Genomic DNA, 15,880 nt, shown 5'->3' with positions numbered 1-15,880 from the left:
TTTATGTACTACTAGAGGCCTGGTGCACAGATTCATGCTCGGGTGGGGTCCCTCAGTCTCTAGCCTGTGCCCTCTCACAATCGGGGACCCCTTGGGCGATGTCGGCCTGCCAGGTTTCAGCCTGATCCCCGCCTGCTGCCAAAGCGGCAGGCGGCTGGGGAGGAGCCGGGGGCCGGGCGCAGCTCCACTGCTGCTCATCCTGACCAGTTGACGGGTCTTACAGTCATTCATCGTAACAGTCACTTAGGCTTTTAGATAGATAGATAGATAGATAGATAGATAGATAGATAGATAGATAAGTAGATAGATAGATAGAGACTCACCCTTTCTCTTCTTGTGATGATGTAAGATGATGCAGTGCCCACAAGATGAGATGAAGTGAGATGAATGATGTTGGCATTGTGACATAGTATTAGGGCTATTACTGACTTTCGGACAATAGAGGTTACTTGAACACAAGCACTGTGATACCATGTACACAGCTAGAGACACCAGACAAAGGGATGATTCACATCACGAGCAAGACAGAGCAGGAAGATAAGATTTTATCACAATACCCACAATAACATCTGAGATAAAACTTATGGATTATTTCTGAAATTTTCCATTTTTAATATTTACAGAGTGTGGTTGACCATGGGCAACTGAAAACATACAAAGCAAGAGTGAGAGTAAGGGGGAACTACTGTAGTATAAGTCTACATTTTAGTTGTATAAATATACACATGGGTAAAGATCTACTAGGATGCACATCAAATGACAGTGAAATCCCTGGGTGGTAGAATTATGAAGGGTTAATTTGTTGCAGGGTTGTTGTTTTTTCAGCCTATATGTATATTTCATTCTGTCTCCAGTGAACTTCTATGGATTTTCAATAGAAGAAAATACATATTTCAAATTCATTAAAAGCCTCTCAGAGTAGTTGCACTTGTGCATTTGAAGCTAAAATCATGCAAGCTGTTAGGGAGAGCACAGATAATGAGAAAGCCAAGGGAGTGGACTCTCTTTTTAGACACTTTGGTTGTAAAAACAAGGAGAAAGGGTTTTAAGAACATATGTGGCACACAGTTATTACGATGGAGTGTCTGTGCGCTGGAGAAGAGGAAGAGACAAAAATGCAAAAAGAAGGAACCACTGGGGTGATGTCTAGTGAAGCCTGCACCATACTGTGCTTTCCATTCTCCAGTAGCTTCCTTTGGGCTTGGTGGGGCTCCCTTACCTGACTTCTCACATGCCCCTTCCCCTTACATTGAACAGGAGAAGGGCACAGAACTTACCCAAAGGCAGAACCTATATTCCCAGCCTCTCGGTGGGTGTCTTAACCCCCTAACTAGGTGCCACAGGCACTTTCCGTCAGCAACTTCTGCCAGTGAAGAAAACCGCACGCTGGAAGCCCTGTGCAAGGCTCCCTACCCCCCACTCCCACAGAAGCGTGAGCACCAGCCACAACGGCAATCATGATACACACGTAACCTTCCTAATGAAAAAGTGAGCTTTCAACAATTCATAAGGGCTCTGTAAGACACAATACGCTTTCTTTTCATTTATTTTTGGCATATTCACAGCTGGTGACCTAGATTAAGAAATAACATGTGAAAAGCAGGCTGTATCTCTAAATTCCTTCACAGGTGGAAAGTGGATTTAATGAAAAGCTTCAGACCAAAGATTCAAGTTAAGTACTTGGAGGGACGGGGAGAATACCCACAAGTGGGTAAAATGCAGTATGGAAAAAAAAAAAATGATGACAAAACCTGGCTCAGATCCCAGTGGATCCTGGCTACTTTTGGGGCAAGTAGCCAGGGACTAGAAGGGGGCAGGCACCTTGCTAATTCATGGGCTGAAGGAGCAGCGGGAGAGGACCCGGGCTAGTGCAGCATGAGCTTGGCTAGATATTAAAAGAAATGCAATCCTCTTACTGCATTGAGAGTGTGCATGTGCGGAGGGAGGGGCTAGAGGCAGCCACCCAGTCTCAGCCTACAGACAGGCAAAGGGACCAGCGCCCCATTCCGCTCAGCTTCTAGGTCAGCAGGAAGTGGGGGGCAGCCGGGGCTGTCGCAGAGCAACGCAGTAAAGCTGACTTTCAGTAAAACAGGAAGGTGCTAGACACCCAGTATCCCAGGGATGGAACATCCTGCCGCGTGAAAGAGAGAACACAGTTAGACTGATAGAATCCATGAAGTTCATTCGCGGGTGTTCATTTTCAAGTACAGCGCTCAAGCTACCGTATGAACGTCCTCTGCTCGGGACACAAATGAGGACCTCAGTGCCTGCAAGGTCTTCATTACAAGAAGTGTCCCGGCAGCCAGCCAGGCCAGCCCTGTGCCTGGTACAATCAGTACCTCTCCCACTGCTCAGGGCTGTGCGGAATGAGCCTGGGATCCATTTGTGCACACCTCTGGATGAGAAATATAAATCACCGTGGCCACGCCACTGAGGGTCTTGGGAAGCCACAGGGAACCAACCCGTGCAATACGGATTTTTTTTTTTTTAATGCAATAAAACGTCCTTCTTTGCACAAAAATGTGCAGGGAAGAACAGTTAGGCTCAGGTCATATTTACTTTTGACCTTCCAGAGAAGGTCACTGGCGTCAAAGGGGGCACCTACGAAGAGATCAAAAAAGACGGGGAGGAGGGGAGAGCGTGTATGCAGGTATGTACTGAACTCCGGGATTCACTCCACAGCACTGCATTAAAGCCGCTGGATTTTCGCGACCAGTCCTATTGATCAAAACAGATTTGGGGTATCTTCTGTGCCAAACTGTTCGTTTCTGCCGCGCTGAGTCGCCAGTAAATCCCCCCAGAGAAAGGACAGCTGCCGCAATCTCCCGCCTGAACCTGCGGGCGCACCCCTACCGGTAGCCTGCGGGGGAGCGGGGAGCGGCTCCGGAGGCAGATGCGCTCAGCCCGGGGTGGCGGGAGACCTCCGCACCTGCTCTACTCGTGCGGGCGCCGCCTGGAGAGCGGGCAGAGCTGCCAGCCGCGCGGGGGGCGTGGGAACTGGAGGCTCGGCAGACCCCGCGCCTCCGGAGACCGGGTCGTGCTCCCCTGGCGTACCGCCTCCCGCCCGCTCCCCGCCCGCTCCCGGCCCGCAGCGCCCGGGGCCACCCGGAGGCGCCTTGCTGCAGTCACCGCGGCGCAGGGCAGGGCGTCCCCGCGACCCCGGCCGGCCCTGCCCCGCTGCCGCCTGGCCTCCTCCGCTCCCCGGGCCATCGAGGCCCTCGCCGCCGCGTCCCCGCCACCTGCACCGCCGCCTGTTTCTGACCTTTTCCTGCGCGCGGTTGATTCGCTTCTGGACGTTCTTGGCGAAAATGCCCGTCTTGATGTCGGCCATGGCTGCGGGTCCACCAAGGCTGCGAGAAGCTGAGCGGGCGCGGGGCGGCTGCGGCGGCGAGGAGGAGGAGGAGGAGGAGGAGGAGGAGGAGGAGGAGGAGGAGGAGGAGGAGTAAGAGGGGGAGACGGAGGAGGAGGGGTGAGGAGCAGCGCGAGAGGAGGAGGAGCGGGAGAGGAGGCGCGGGAGAGGCGGCGGGAGCTCCTGAAGCGATAAGGGAGCGGCTCGGTGGCGGGGAACCGGCTTAAAGCGACAGAGCCCAGGGGGGGATGCGCTGGGACTGGAGGCAACACCAGGCAGGGTGGGGAGAAACAGAGGAAGGGGTCAGAAGTCAAAATGACCAGATAGTGCCCACAGTGATGGAGAAAGGGGCCAGGAAGAGAAAGGAGTGAAGCCAGCAACAGACCCAGAGCCTGGAGGTAGCTCAGGGATTCCTTTAAGGCGGAGTTTGTGTAGGGGGGCGGTAGGAAGGGGTCCAATTCTATCCAGAACGAAAAGAAAAAAATAAAAAGGAAAAGGAAAGGCAGGGGGTGAGGGAGCCAGCAGGACTAGAGCTGCTCTGAAGTGCAGGGGGCTGGGCTGGTCTCCCAGGAGTGCCAGCTGGGCCACTCTGGCCAGAGAGTGCACCCTCACCGTCTTTCTGTGCGTTCAAGAAGGACTGGACCTCGCCTTCCAGGGAGGCGCACTGCTCAGGGAAGCTGCTGGGAAACCAGGTCAGTGCAGGGGTCAGAGCTGCAGTAGAGGCAGGTAGAGGGGACGGAGGGGAGGGCCAATGCTGGCACTCGTTTAAACCGTAAGACACGACTTGGGGCCTGGGTGGGCAGGTTCCATGCTGAGAAGGTGCTGTGCTTCTTGATCTCTGTAATCCCTGCCCTGAGCAGAGACCCTGGCAGAGGCACTCACTCCCGGCACGTGCTGCGTGGAAGGGAAGAGTCCTTTAGTGCCTCACATCAGCATTGTAAACCTAGGCCTCCTAACTTGTTGCTTCTTGCAAACCTTCTAGAAACCTAAAGGAGATGTACCATCCTCTGGTATATGCTTAGCAGAGGTAGGGATGATGGGGATAAACTTGTCCTCCACCTACCTAGAGCTCTTGAAGGCTCTGATAAATAGTCAAGCTAGTCATGCCCGCCAGCGTGGCTCAGTGGTTGACATCGACCTATGACCCAGGGGGGTCACCGTTTGATTCGTGGTCAGAGCACATGCCCAGATTGTGTTTCAGTCCCCAATGGGGGGTGTGCAGGAGGTAGCCGATCAATGATTCTCTCTCATCATTGATGTTTCTATCTCTCTCACTTCCTCTCTGAAATTAATAAAAAATATATATTTTAAAAAAATAGTCAAGCCATTCATATTCTATTCTCTCTGAGAGTATAAGGAGAGAAAGGAAGGTTTCCTGGCAAACAGGTTAGGGTGAATCAGGCACCTGGGCGTCCATGTGAGCACCTGCACCTCTGGAATAGACTGTTACATTGGTAGCCCCCTATGAACTGCCCCTTGGTAGTCACACCTTGTGCAGTCCCCCACTTTGATTCTAGCATGGCACTGTGACCGGCTTGACCGATAAGATACGGTGGAATTACGCTGTGCCCGTTCCAGGCCTAAGCCTAAGAAGGCAAGCAGGATTTGCACTCTGAGGAGCCCTGCGCCTCCATGTAGACATTCAGCGTCCCTGCTATAAAAGCCCTTTGGAGAGGCACTTGGGAAGGAAGAGGCCCTGAGGTTACTTGGACAGAGAACATGGCCCACATGTCTCTGCATCCCAGCTGAGCCCAGCCTCCAGCCGACCCACTTGCTAAATGCAGCCATACAAATCACCTTGAAGAAGACGAGCAGAAAACCTGGCCAGCTGATCCCAACCGAGAGTGCAAAATGGTGAGGAAATAAAATGGTAGCTGTTTTAAGCCGCTAACTTTTGTGGTGGTTTGTTACTGAAATACCCAGTCTATTCACTTGGCTCTTATTTCCTTAGCACAGTGGTTCTCAACCTTTTTAATGCCGCGACCCTTTGATACAGTTCCTCATGTTGTGGTGACCCCAACCATAAAATTATTTCCGTTGCTACTTCATAACTGTAGAGAACCGCTAGCAGGGTCGCCTAAGACCATTGGAAAACACAGATATTTACATTACGATTCATAACAGTAGCAAAATTACAGTTATGAAGTAGCAACGAAAATAATTTTATGGTTGGGGTCACCACAACATGAGGAACTGTATTAAAGGGTCGCGGCATTAGAAAGGTTGAGAACCACTGCCTTACGATGACTATTCATTCCAGTCTGCCTGGGAACGAGGGGGTTTCCAGGACACAGGACTTTCAGTGCTAAAGCCAGGAAAGTCCTAGGCAAGCCTGGATGAGTTGGTCACCTGAGTTCCAACATTCCAAGGAAACTCAAGTCCTCTCTTGGTCAACATTCAGTAGAAAAGACTGCTCAGAAGCCAGGAATTTCAGCCAGCTCTCCGAGGCAGGGGGCTTCAGAACCTCACCTCTGCCTTGGGATCTTGGCCATGAGGATACAAGTCTCAGAATGCTGGAATATACCAGAATGTTCTGCAACATATGGCTTCATGGTCACTCATTGTATGAGCCCCAAAGCCCGCTCTGCTCCTGTGTTGCGCCTAAAGTTAGCGGCTTAAAACAGTGGCTTAAAACCGCTCCCCTTGCACACGTCACTGCCCTCGCTAACAATCAAAGGGCAGAGTTCTAAGCAGTGGGTTTACTTTTCCTCTGCTTCCTTCAAGCCCAAGCCATCAGCTCCCACTGTTCCAGCCTTTGTGTCTCCTTGCAGTTATTCCTCCGAAGATTTTTGAAACACAGTACCTATCTTTGGAAACAAAAATCACAAATGGTTAACTTGTCACTCAGATGCCCATATCTAGTTCTGTAATGTGGGTGGAAAAGGGAAGCTTGTCATTTCTTGATAATTCTATTTGGAATACATGCTGAGCATATTAAAAACTTATTATGTGCAAACTGTAATAGACTCATTTCACTCCAACTGACAAGAAAACCGGCATCCCTTTTCAGCTTGCCATGTGGCTCATTCTAGCCACTCTGGGATACTGACAGAGCACTTTCGGTGGTACTTAATAGGAGCACCACAAATATGCATGCATGCATGAGACTAGCTCAGGAGCATCCATCCTTAGCTATTTCTTCTCATAATTCTGCAGTACTGCTGGGGTAAGGGTTGGGGGAGGGGACCCTGACTACAATGATTTTTAAACATTGTTATTCCGTACACTAAAGTCTTTTTCATCCAGTCTTACGAAAGATCCAAATATGTTCATCAGATGGGCCCTACCTGGTCATGGAGAGTGTTGGGCGCCGAGTCCCACCCTCTATTCCCTGCAGCTGTCTCTAAGGAAGAGCCTCAGAGCTGCAGAAATCCCTGCACACAGCGGGAGTCCATAGGCCAGGTGACCTCAGCAACACCTTCCATCTCCAAAAGCATGCAGGACCCTGTGCTTTTGCGTGCCTTTCCTTCATTCCAACACCACTGGGCTTGCTCAGCAACAAGCCTTGATTGCTTGTTTCTCTTCCTCAGAGTTGCCATCCATTTTTCTCCACAGTCAAGGAAAAATGTGGCACGTGCAGTTCCATGTAGATTTCACTACGAATAAAATGTAACCTCAATTCTCTCCAACATCAAAACAAGCTTAGCTGCCAAATGGTATTTAACATTTATTCAGGTAAGGTTCACAGAAGGCATCACAACAACAACCCCAGATCTTCATCCAAAGCAGGACAGAATTCCTGAGATAATTTTAACTCCAAAATCACCCTCCTTCCTCCTACATTGAACTTCAGATGGGTTGATTAGTGAAAAATGTGAATTGTGACAGATTTGGACAATCAACACTAATAAAAGAGAAATATGCAAATTAACCGTACCTTGCTACAACCACCAGCCAATCAGGAGTGAGTATGCAAATTAACCCAAGAAAGATGGTGGGTTAATTTGAATATGCAGGTGCAGAGTGGCCAGGCAGGGCAGGACACCTGCTATGAGGAAGAGGGAGGGGGGTGGAGGGAGCTACAGGATGACACTCCGGCCAGAGCGGAGAAGACTGAAGGTTCCGACCAGAGTGAAGACAGAAGGCAGCAGCCAGAGTGAAGGCCTGGGTCCCGGGTGCCAGAGGAAAACTGGTGCCGGCCACCAGGGGAAGGAAGGCCTATTGCACGAATCTTTGTGCAATGGGCCTCTAGTTTGGAATAAGCCCAGAATTACTATATCATCATGAGGCTCATTTCCCATATCTTAATGGCACAGAAGTTGATCACCTATCTTTGAATATTGTAAGTCCAATTTATGCCCTTAGGAAAAAAGATTTCTAGATCCCTTTAATAATCTATCTAGCTCTTTGCTAGCACTCAAAGGAGTTATCTATACACTGTATATTCTAGTCAGCCACAACTTCTTTGTTAAGTTCCTATGGCACACTTCTGGTCACAAAAACATCACCAAACCTTGAAACAGAGACCTAAAACACTTCTGATATTAAAAATTGAGGTAAATGTGAACTATACATACGTTTAAGAAAGTTAACTAAAAACAAGCAAGATAATGACCCTCCAAGTCACTTATTCCAGTTCTGAGTGGCCAGAAACTACCCCAGCAGCTCAGGCCTAAGGAGGAGCCCACTCTGAACAGGATGCCCTTCCATCACAGGGCACATCACCCACACTCACACCAACACTCACTCAGACAGGGACCATTTAGACCCTCCAGCTCACCTCAATGCACATCTCTTGGGTGTGGGAGGAACCAGAGTCCCTGGAGAAAACCCATAAATACCTGGGAGAATATATAAACTCTACAGGCAGTGACCTAGGCTGGGCATTATTTTTTTTCTTCTCATCAACATTATAATGAAGTGACATTGAATAAAACACTATTCCAAGACCTGCTATATAGATAATTAAGGAACCATTTCATTTAAACATTTAGATGAACTTAATCAGAATTTTTGGCCCAAACAAATATGACTAGTCCTCATACTTTCTTATCTTCTTTACTTAAAAATCCAGATGAAATTTTATTTTCTCTCACAAATGTTAAATTTGCACTGAAAGGAGGATGCTCTGTAGTATATATAGATCAACATATATATATTGATTTTCTTATACATTTCAAGTGAAAACATTCACGTGTAGATTCACAATCAACTCTTCAAATTATGCCAACTATTTGCATTTTAATTCCACATATATTTTTACTAAATTTAGCCTGCATGACTACTCTCTTCCTTTCTTAATTTAACTGAGTCTAAAAATAACAACATCCTGACTATATTAATAATGCATCATGAATGTGTCCCAAAATACTAAATAGGAGGCAAAAGGTTTGTTTTAAATAAACAGAGCCATTGGTCACTAAGAAAAACAATGATACCATTAAATTGCTTCATAATTTTAACATATTTGGACACCATGTTTGATGCTTTTATACAAAATAGATACAAAACTCCTATACTTGAAACACATTGCTTGAACATCATTTAGTAGCTTACAAGCCAACTGAGAAGTCAGGGAGCAAAACATAATGGAAATTCCAATTAACCACAACTCTTTCTGGAGAAAGGGACACATTTCTGCAAATAGTTTAAGCTGTTTTGTACCCACAAATAAGCTATAGAAGTCCCACATGCAATGTGGGAATCAGCACATTTGTCTGAGCTACCTACTGACAGCACCCTCTTAATTGCTTACACTGCTGGGCAATTTTATCAGGAAGTGTTCCAGGTTGGACAAACCCCAACTTGGTAACAGTGATCTATTTCAAAACCTCTTAATAAATGCTTACTTTTATCAGATGTTGGCAGAGACCCAAGTTTATCAATATTTATATTTTTTATGAATATACCAGGTAACTATCTAGATGTGCCTGCCTCTGCTGCTTCCCCCGCTCCTCTCTCCAAAGCTGCTCCCAGAGCTGTGGCCACCAGCATGGATGTATTACCGTGGACAACAATGTCCCTGCACTTCAGCTGACAAGGCCGGCCCAGGGTCCTGGTGTGACTCCATGTGCGGGAAGCCTGGACTAAGCATTGTGTTCTCCCAAACATCTGCCTATTCCCTTGCATGAGCCTACTTCCCCTCCAAAGGCCACGTGACCTCCCAGAAATCAAGCCAGTTGGGCGCTTGATGGTGGGAATAGTGCCAATGAATATTCCTTTCCGTGTTACTGCTGTGGTTCGGCGTTATTGGACTGAAATAGTCTTTGTAAACTAGGTTAGGACACTCTATCATGGACTGAATTGGGTCCCTGAGATATTGTGATTTATAATGAGAAATATTCTATTTGATCTTTGTCCTTGTCCCAGACACAGAGCTTCTAAAACCCTGTGATTTCCCAAGTGATTAGAACAATAAAAGTGTCTTTTGCTATTCCCAAGAAAGCTCCTCTCAACCACACCTGAGTTTATGTTAACGAGGTGACCTTTGGAAAGCCCCTAAGGATGGGGGTTGGTTGGTTGTCAGGGGAACCAACCACATGATTAGAGGGTTAGAACTTTCAGCTCCCCACCCCAACCCCAGACCTCTGGGGAGAGGGGAAAAGCTGGAGACTGAGTTCAATCACCAACGGCCAAGGAGTTAATCAAATAAGCCTACATAATGAAGTCTCCATAAAACCGGAAGTAGGAAAGTCAGAGAGCTTTCGGGTTGGTGACCATGTGGCTGTGTGGGGAGAGGAGCAGGCCTGGAGCGGGCATGGCATCTCTGCACCCCGATCACATCCTTTGCCCTCTGCATCTCTTCTATCTGGCTGTTCCTGAGTTACATCATTTTATAATAAACCAGTTATTTCGTAAGTAACATGTTTTTCTGTGTTCTGTGAGCCATTGTAACAGATTAACTGAGTCTAGGAGGGGGTCATAGGAACCTTTGATTTACAGCCAGTTGGTCAGCCGCACAGGTGACAACCTGGATTTGGGATCTGAAGCGGAGCTTGGAGGTGAGCCGTCTTGTAGCGCTGAGCCCTTAATCTGCTAAATCCAGGGAAAGTCAGGACTGAACTGAGTTGTAGAACACCTAGCTGGTATTGCAGAATCCTGCTGTTGCTTGGTGTAAGGAAACCCTTCCCCTACCTCCCATTTGGTGGCTAGAGGTATTGAAAGTAGAGAAGAAAAGAAACACACTGGAGATTTTTGGGTTTTTTTTCCCCCTTTACAATCCCCACAATGTATAGTTCAAGTCCTAACCCCCTGGTACCTATAGATATAACCTTATTCAGAAGTATGGTCTTTACAAATATAATTAAGATGTAAGTTAAAACAAGGTCGTAATGAGTAAGGTTGGCCCTTAATCCAATATGACTGGTGTCTTTATTAAAAAAAAAAGAAAGGGGGGGGGGGAGGAGAGAGAGAGAGAGAGGTGGAGTCAGACACACACACACACAGAGGAAATGCCATGTGGAGACAGACGCAGAGGGAAGACAGAGATGGCCATATGATGACGGAGGCGGAGATTGTAGTAATGCGGCTGCACACCAAGAAACACCAAGGGTTGCAGCACCCACAGAAGCTAGGAGATTGAGCATGGCCCTGCCAACTCCTTGAGTTCAGACTTCTAGCCTCCAGAACTAAGAATAATGTCTGTTGTTTTAAACCACCCAGTTTGTGTTACTGTGTTACAACAGGCCTAGAAAACTAATACAGAACTCAACCTCCTTCCAAACAATGTGCATCTGAGAAAAATTTATCCCCTGATTTAATAACTGACAAGCCGATTTCCCACAGCAAGATTTTCATTAGTTGGAACAGCCTGCGTTCATCTGTTGCTTTCTTTTGAAACAATGTATTTTTGTAAGTGTGTGATTTGTCTTTATTTTCCTTCTTAATTTGGTGGGGGGGGGGGGGGTGGGGACACGGGGGACAGGAGCTTTGGAGCAAACCTGTTGCCGGTTGGGTTTTCTGGAAGCAGAGGCTGAGTTTGGGGTACACGCTGACTGGAGATCGATGAACCTGTGAGAGGCAGGGGGGAAGCAGGAATGGCAGAGGAAGAAGCCCTGCTATCAGGCAGGCCTGACAAAGCCTTGGCCAACCTGGTGGGGGCTCTATTATGAGCACTGCCCAGAGCGTGTCTCCATCTGGTTGACGGCTTAGCCACTACACATCTGCCCACCAGTCACAGGGAGCGTGTGGGTGTCCTAGGAGGGGTATGAACTGGGGCCACGCAGCTCCCTGCTGCTGAGCCCACCCTGCAGGTGGGCAGGAGGCTGCCAGGGCTGCACTCTCTCAGAGGTGAGCAGTAAATCCTTCTTGAAAGGGGATCTGGCAGCAGCCCATCCCCTACTCTCTGTGGTTCTGATGTTGATCTCCTAGCACATGACAGGCACATGTTCTTCAGTCCTCTCCAAAATATCTTCTGTTTCTGCCCTGACCAGTTTGGCTCAGTGGATAGAGCGTCAGCCTGCGGACTGAAAGTTCCAGGTTCGATTCCAGTCAAGGGCATGTGCCTTGGTTGCGGGCACATCCCCAGTGGGAGGTGCGCAGGAGGCAGCTTATCGATGTTTCTCTCTCATCGATGTTTCTAACTCTCTATCCCTCTTCCTTCCTCTCTGTAAAAAAATCAATAAAATATATTTTAAAAAAAAGAAAAAATATATATCTTCTGTTTCTTCACCCTCCGTGTCCTCATGCCTCCCATCTGCACATGCCGAGATGTTTCTGAAGTTAGCTTAATGGTAATTTGTTCATACTCCTCAAAGCCCAGACTGTCACATTTAAACATGTTCCCTTGGCCCCGAGGTAATGAATGAAATTGTAGTCATTGGGGTTTTCAGGTTTCTTCACTGTATAGGTATTGCTTTTCCATTTGTAAAAGCAAAAAACTTGTAGGTAGATATTATAAGCCTACGTAAATACTGTTTCTTGTCAAACTTTCATTCACCCAACTTGGTAAGCATGATTCTGGCCTAAATCTATTTTTACTAAGGTTGTTTTTAAATAATGATTTCCTAATTCTATCAGTGCTATTGTATTTACTAATCAGTATTCTACTGTATGAAAGAGCTTTCACTTTCTTTCCTTATAGTTAATGGATTATCTATTGTCAATGTGGACTTATGGATTCTTGTTTTACTTACTCTATTATTTTTTCTATTTACCTTGATGATGCACAAATTATCCCAGATCTGGTCAAGAAATGCCCCTTCAAATTTTTTATATTTCCTCATCATTTTTTTTTTTTTTTGAGAAAGAGGGAAACATTAATGTGCTGGAGAAACATCAATGGGTTGTACCGTGGGCACCTCAACTGGGGATCAACCCGAAACCTAGGTATGCACCCTGACTGGGAATCAAACCTGCAACCTTTTTGGCGTACGGAACAACACTGAAACAACTGAGCCACTGGGTCGGGCCCTTAACCCATTTTGAAATCAGGCTGTTAGTTTTTTAGCTATGGAGTTATAGGGGTTCCTTATGCATTTTGGAAGTTAACCCCTTACCCGATGTATGGTTTTTAAATGTTTTCTCCCATTCCCTGGGTTGCATTTTCATCCGATTGTGCTGTCACAACTGTATATCTACATGCAACAGCATGAATCTAGACACAGACCTTGTACCCTTCCCAAAAATTATCTCAAAATGGATCAGAGACCTAAATACAAAATACAGCACTGTAAACGTCCTAAAAGCTAAAACCCCAGCCTGAGAAGTCACTCTGAGCCCCTACGGCTGGAGAGGCTGTGCTGCCGTGTTTGGGTCCAGCGGAGGGGTCTGCGGGCTGCACCCAGTAGTGACTTTGAGGGACCCTTTACTTTCTTGAAAGGTGTTCTGCAGAACCCCAGTCCATGACTAAACTGTTTGGCTTGGGGAAAAGGGAAAGGTCTCTCCCGCCTCAAGCCCACAGTCAGAAACCTTCCCCACCTGTACAGCTGCCTTCCAAGCCCCGACCTGCTGGGTGACAGCCCGGGAGCAGTGCAGGTCTGGGATTTTAGGCTGGCATTGCAGAGTTTGGAGCCCCAGTGGAGCCCAGAATTTCGGCCCCCACTTTGCTGAGTCCAGCCGCATGGAGACATGGGGAGGTAAGGGTCCTGTGTGGGACTGATTTTCTACCCCCTCCAGCTTTGTCTGGTGGTGGGAGGGTGCCAGTGTTGTGCAGAGCTGGAATTTTTGGACTGTATGCCCCAGGGGGCTTCTGCAGGGGAGACAGACTGGTGAGTGCTGAGCTCTGTGATGCCCCTGTGGGGAGAGTGATCGGAGCTTCCTGTGAATTCCACCAGGTAACCCCAGAAAGGAGAGGTAGAGCCCGCTCCCTGCCCCCCCCCCCCCCCCAGCCCCCGCACCACCACCACCACCTCCTCCTCCTGCAGGCTGCAGGCACCAGCCTGGACAGGAGACTGTTCGGTTCAGCCCTGTGAAGTCTCTGATACCCCTGCTGGGCGCACTTCTGTGGGGGAACCAACCAGAGAGCAGCCCAGAGCGGGACATTCCAAGCATGAGACCTTCAGAGGCTATTGTCTGCGACTCAGAGGAAGTGTTTAGCCACCTCCTGTGGGCTGGGCCAGGATCATTATCAACCAGATACTCTTTTGATCCTGAGCCCAGGGCAGCTGAACTTGATCTGTAGCGGAAACTGCAGACTATACTCAACCTGAACCTGCAGCAAGCCGCCTTAGGAGAAACAAGTGTTGGAGTCTCTGGTAGAGACTGAGGAGTTTGGCTTTGAAGCAGAGACTAATTTCCCTTCATAGAGTGCCTGACTGCATAATCCCCAAGCAGGGAGCCCACTAGCCTGAGCGAGGCTAGCCTGGATACATCCTACTGACTTCCTTCAGACAGTTCTGGAGGAAGGCCAGGCAACCTGGGGGGAGGGGGAGATAGGGGGCGAGTAGCTGACAGGTGGAGTCAGACCTCAGGGAACCTCAGTCTGACCACAATTCTGCTCCCATCTCTAAGCTGAAAGAATCCGATCCATTTACACAGATTGGTCGTTCCCATGCACACACAGGTCTTTTAGACACAGACACAAACAGTGAACAGAGTGGTAGCTACTCACAGGTAGCCCAAGGCCAGTTACACACAACTTCAGACAGTGACTTGTATCTGAAATGCACCCAAAAAGACCCAAAACCAACACAACCAGTAGGGTGCTTCAGACTACACTAGAGCTCAACCCAACTAGAAACACAAGTAGCACACCCTAAGGTGGATCCTGGAAGGCTCCAGACACTTCCACGAACAACCCAGCCTCAGGGTGCAGCCCCTGCCCATTGTCTCAGACATGGTGATAAAGGTTTATCCAGCCTTAACGGTTAATGATTGCGCCACTGGGCCCATCAAGAAACCTTGAGACTGCACTTGCACAGCAATTCACACGCAATGGTTGGGGTTGAGCCTCATAGCCAGCCAGGTGAGGGTCGATCCCAACCACAAAAGAGTCACAAGCAATCAAGACCCAACTACAACAGGAGATCCCAAACAACCCACACAGGACATAGTCCTAGAGCACTCAGCTCAGGAGATCCAGGAGACTGCACTGCTCAGTCCCACAGGACACCTACTACAGAAGGCCACTCCACCAGTGGGAGGCATAGCAGTTCTATCTAATACATAGAAACAAACACAAAGAGACAGCCAAAACGGGGAGACAAAGAAACAGACCTCTAATGAAAGAACGGGGAATCTCCAGAAAAAGAGCTAAAGGAAATGGACGCAAAAAATTTATCAGAAAGAAAGGCCAAAATAAAGGTTATACAGATGCTCAAGGAACTTAGTGAGAACAACAACATCATAAAAAGGAAAATAGAACCCGTGAAAAATAGTCAGTTGGAATAGAAGAATGCCATATCTGAAATACAGAATACACTAGAAGTATAGCCAATAGGCTGGATGAAGCAGAAGATTGAGTCTGGGAATTAGAGGACAAAATAGAAAAAAAAAGTAATCAAAGCAGCAAAAAAATAATAATAATTTAAAAGTAGGAGAATAGTTTAAGGGAACTTTGGGACAACATGAAACGTAACAACGTCTACATCATAGGTGTACCAGAAGAAGAAGAAAAAAAGCAAGGGATAGAGAAGCTTTTTGAAGAAATCAAAATAGAAAACTACGCTAACCTAGTAAAGGAAAATGTCACACAAGTTCAGAAAGTAGAGAGAGTTCCAATCAAGATGAACCAAAAGAGATTCACACCAAGACACATCATAATTGAAATGCCAAGACTAAAGACAAACAGAATCAAAAAGGCAGCAAAAGAGAAACAGTTACCTACAAGTGAGTTCCCATAAAGCCATCAGCTGATTTCTCAACAGAAACACTTCAAGCCAGAAGGGATAGGCATGAAATATTCAAAGTAATGAAAAACTGAAATCTGCAACCAAGACTACTCTATCCAGTAAGACTATCTTTTTTTATTAATTGGCAGTAAAACAAAGAGTTTCCCAGTTGTACTCCAAGAATCCCACTCCCACTAGCAAGGGAGAAATTCCACCCACCCACTCCTTCAGCAACACTATTATCTTTTTGCTGTTCCTATTCCAACATCATATAGTAGACACTTCACCTGTTTTAATGAGATCCTTTTTTTCAAAAATGTCT

At 47.4% G+C, this 15,880-nt stretch overlaps 1 protein-coding gene across 1 annotated transcript in view; it reads right to left on the bottom strand.

Annotated features, from left to right (window-relative positions):
- Positions 1 to 3,782, bottom strand: part of AMPH (amphiphysin) — a 158,508-nt gene extending 154,726 nt beyond the window's left edge. The window contains exon 1 of the mRNA XM_080666970.1: positions 3,263 to 3,782. Coding sequence (XP_080523096.1) covers positions 3,263 to 3,331 — 69 coding nt within the window. The 5' untranslated portion in view covers positions 3,332 to 3,782. The remainder of the gene's footprint in view (positions 1 to 3,262) is intronic.
- Between the last annotated feature and the right edge of the window lie 12,098 nt (positions 3,783 to 15,880).

Source organism: Plecotus auritus (assembly GCF_963455305.1).
Source record: "Plecotus auritus genome assembly, chromosome: 4".
NCBI classification, from domain to species: domain Eukaryota; kingdom Metazoa; phylum Chordata; class Mammalia; order Chiroptera; family Vespertilionidae; genus Plecotus; species Plecotus auritus.
Note: the sequence above shows the minus strand (reverse complement) of the source record. Positions and strands in the feature narration are given on the sequence as shown.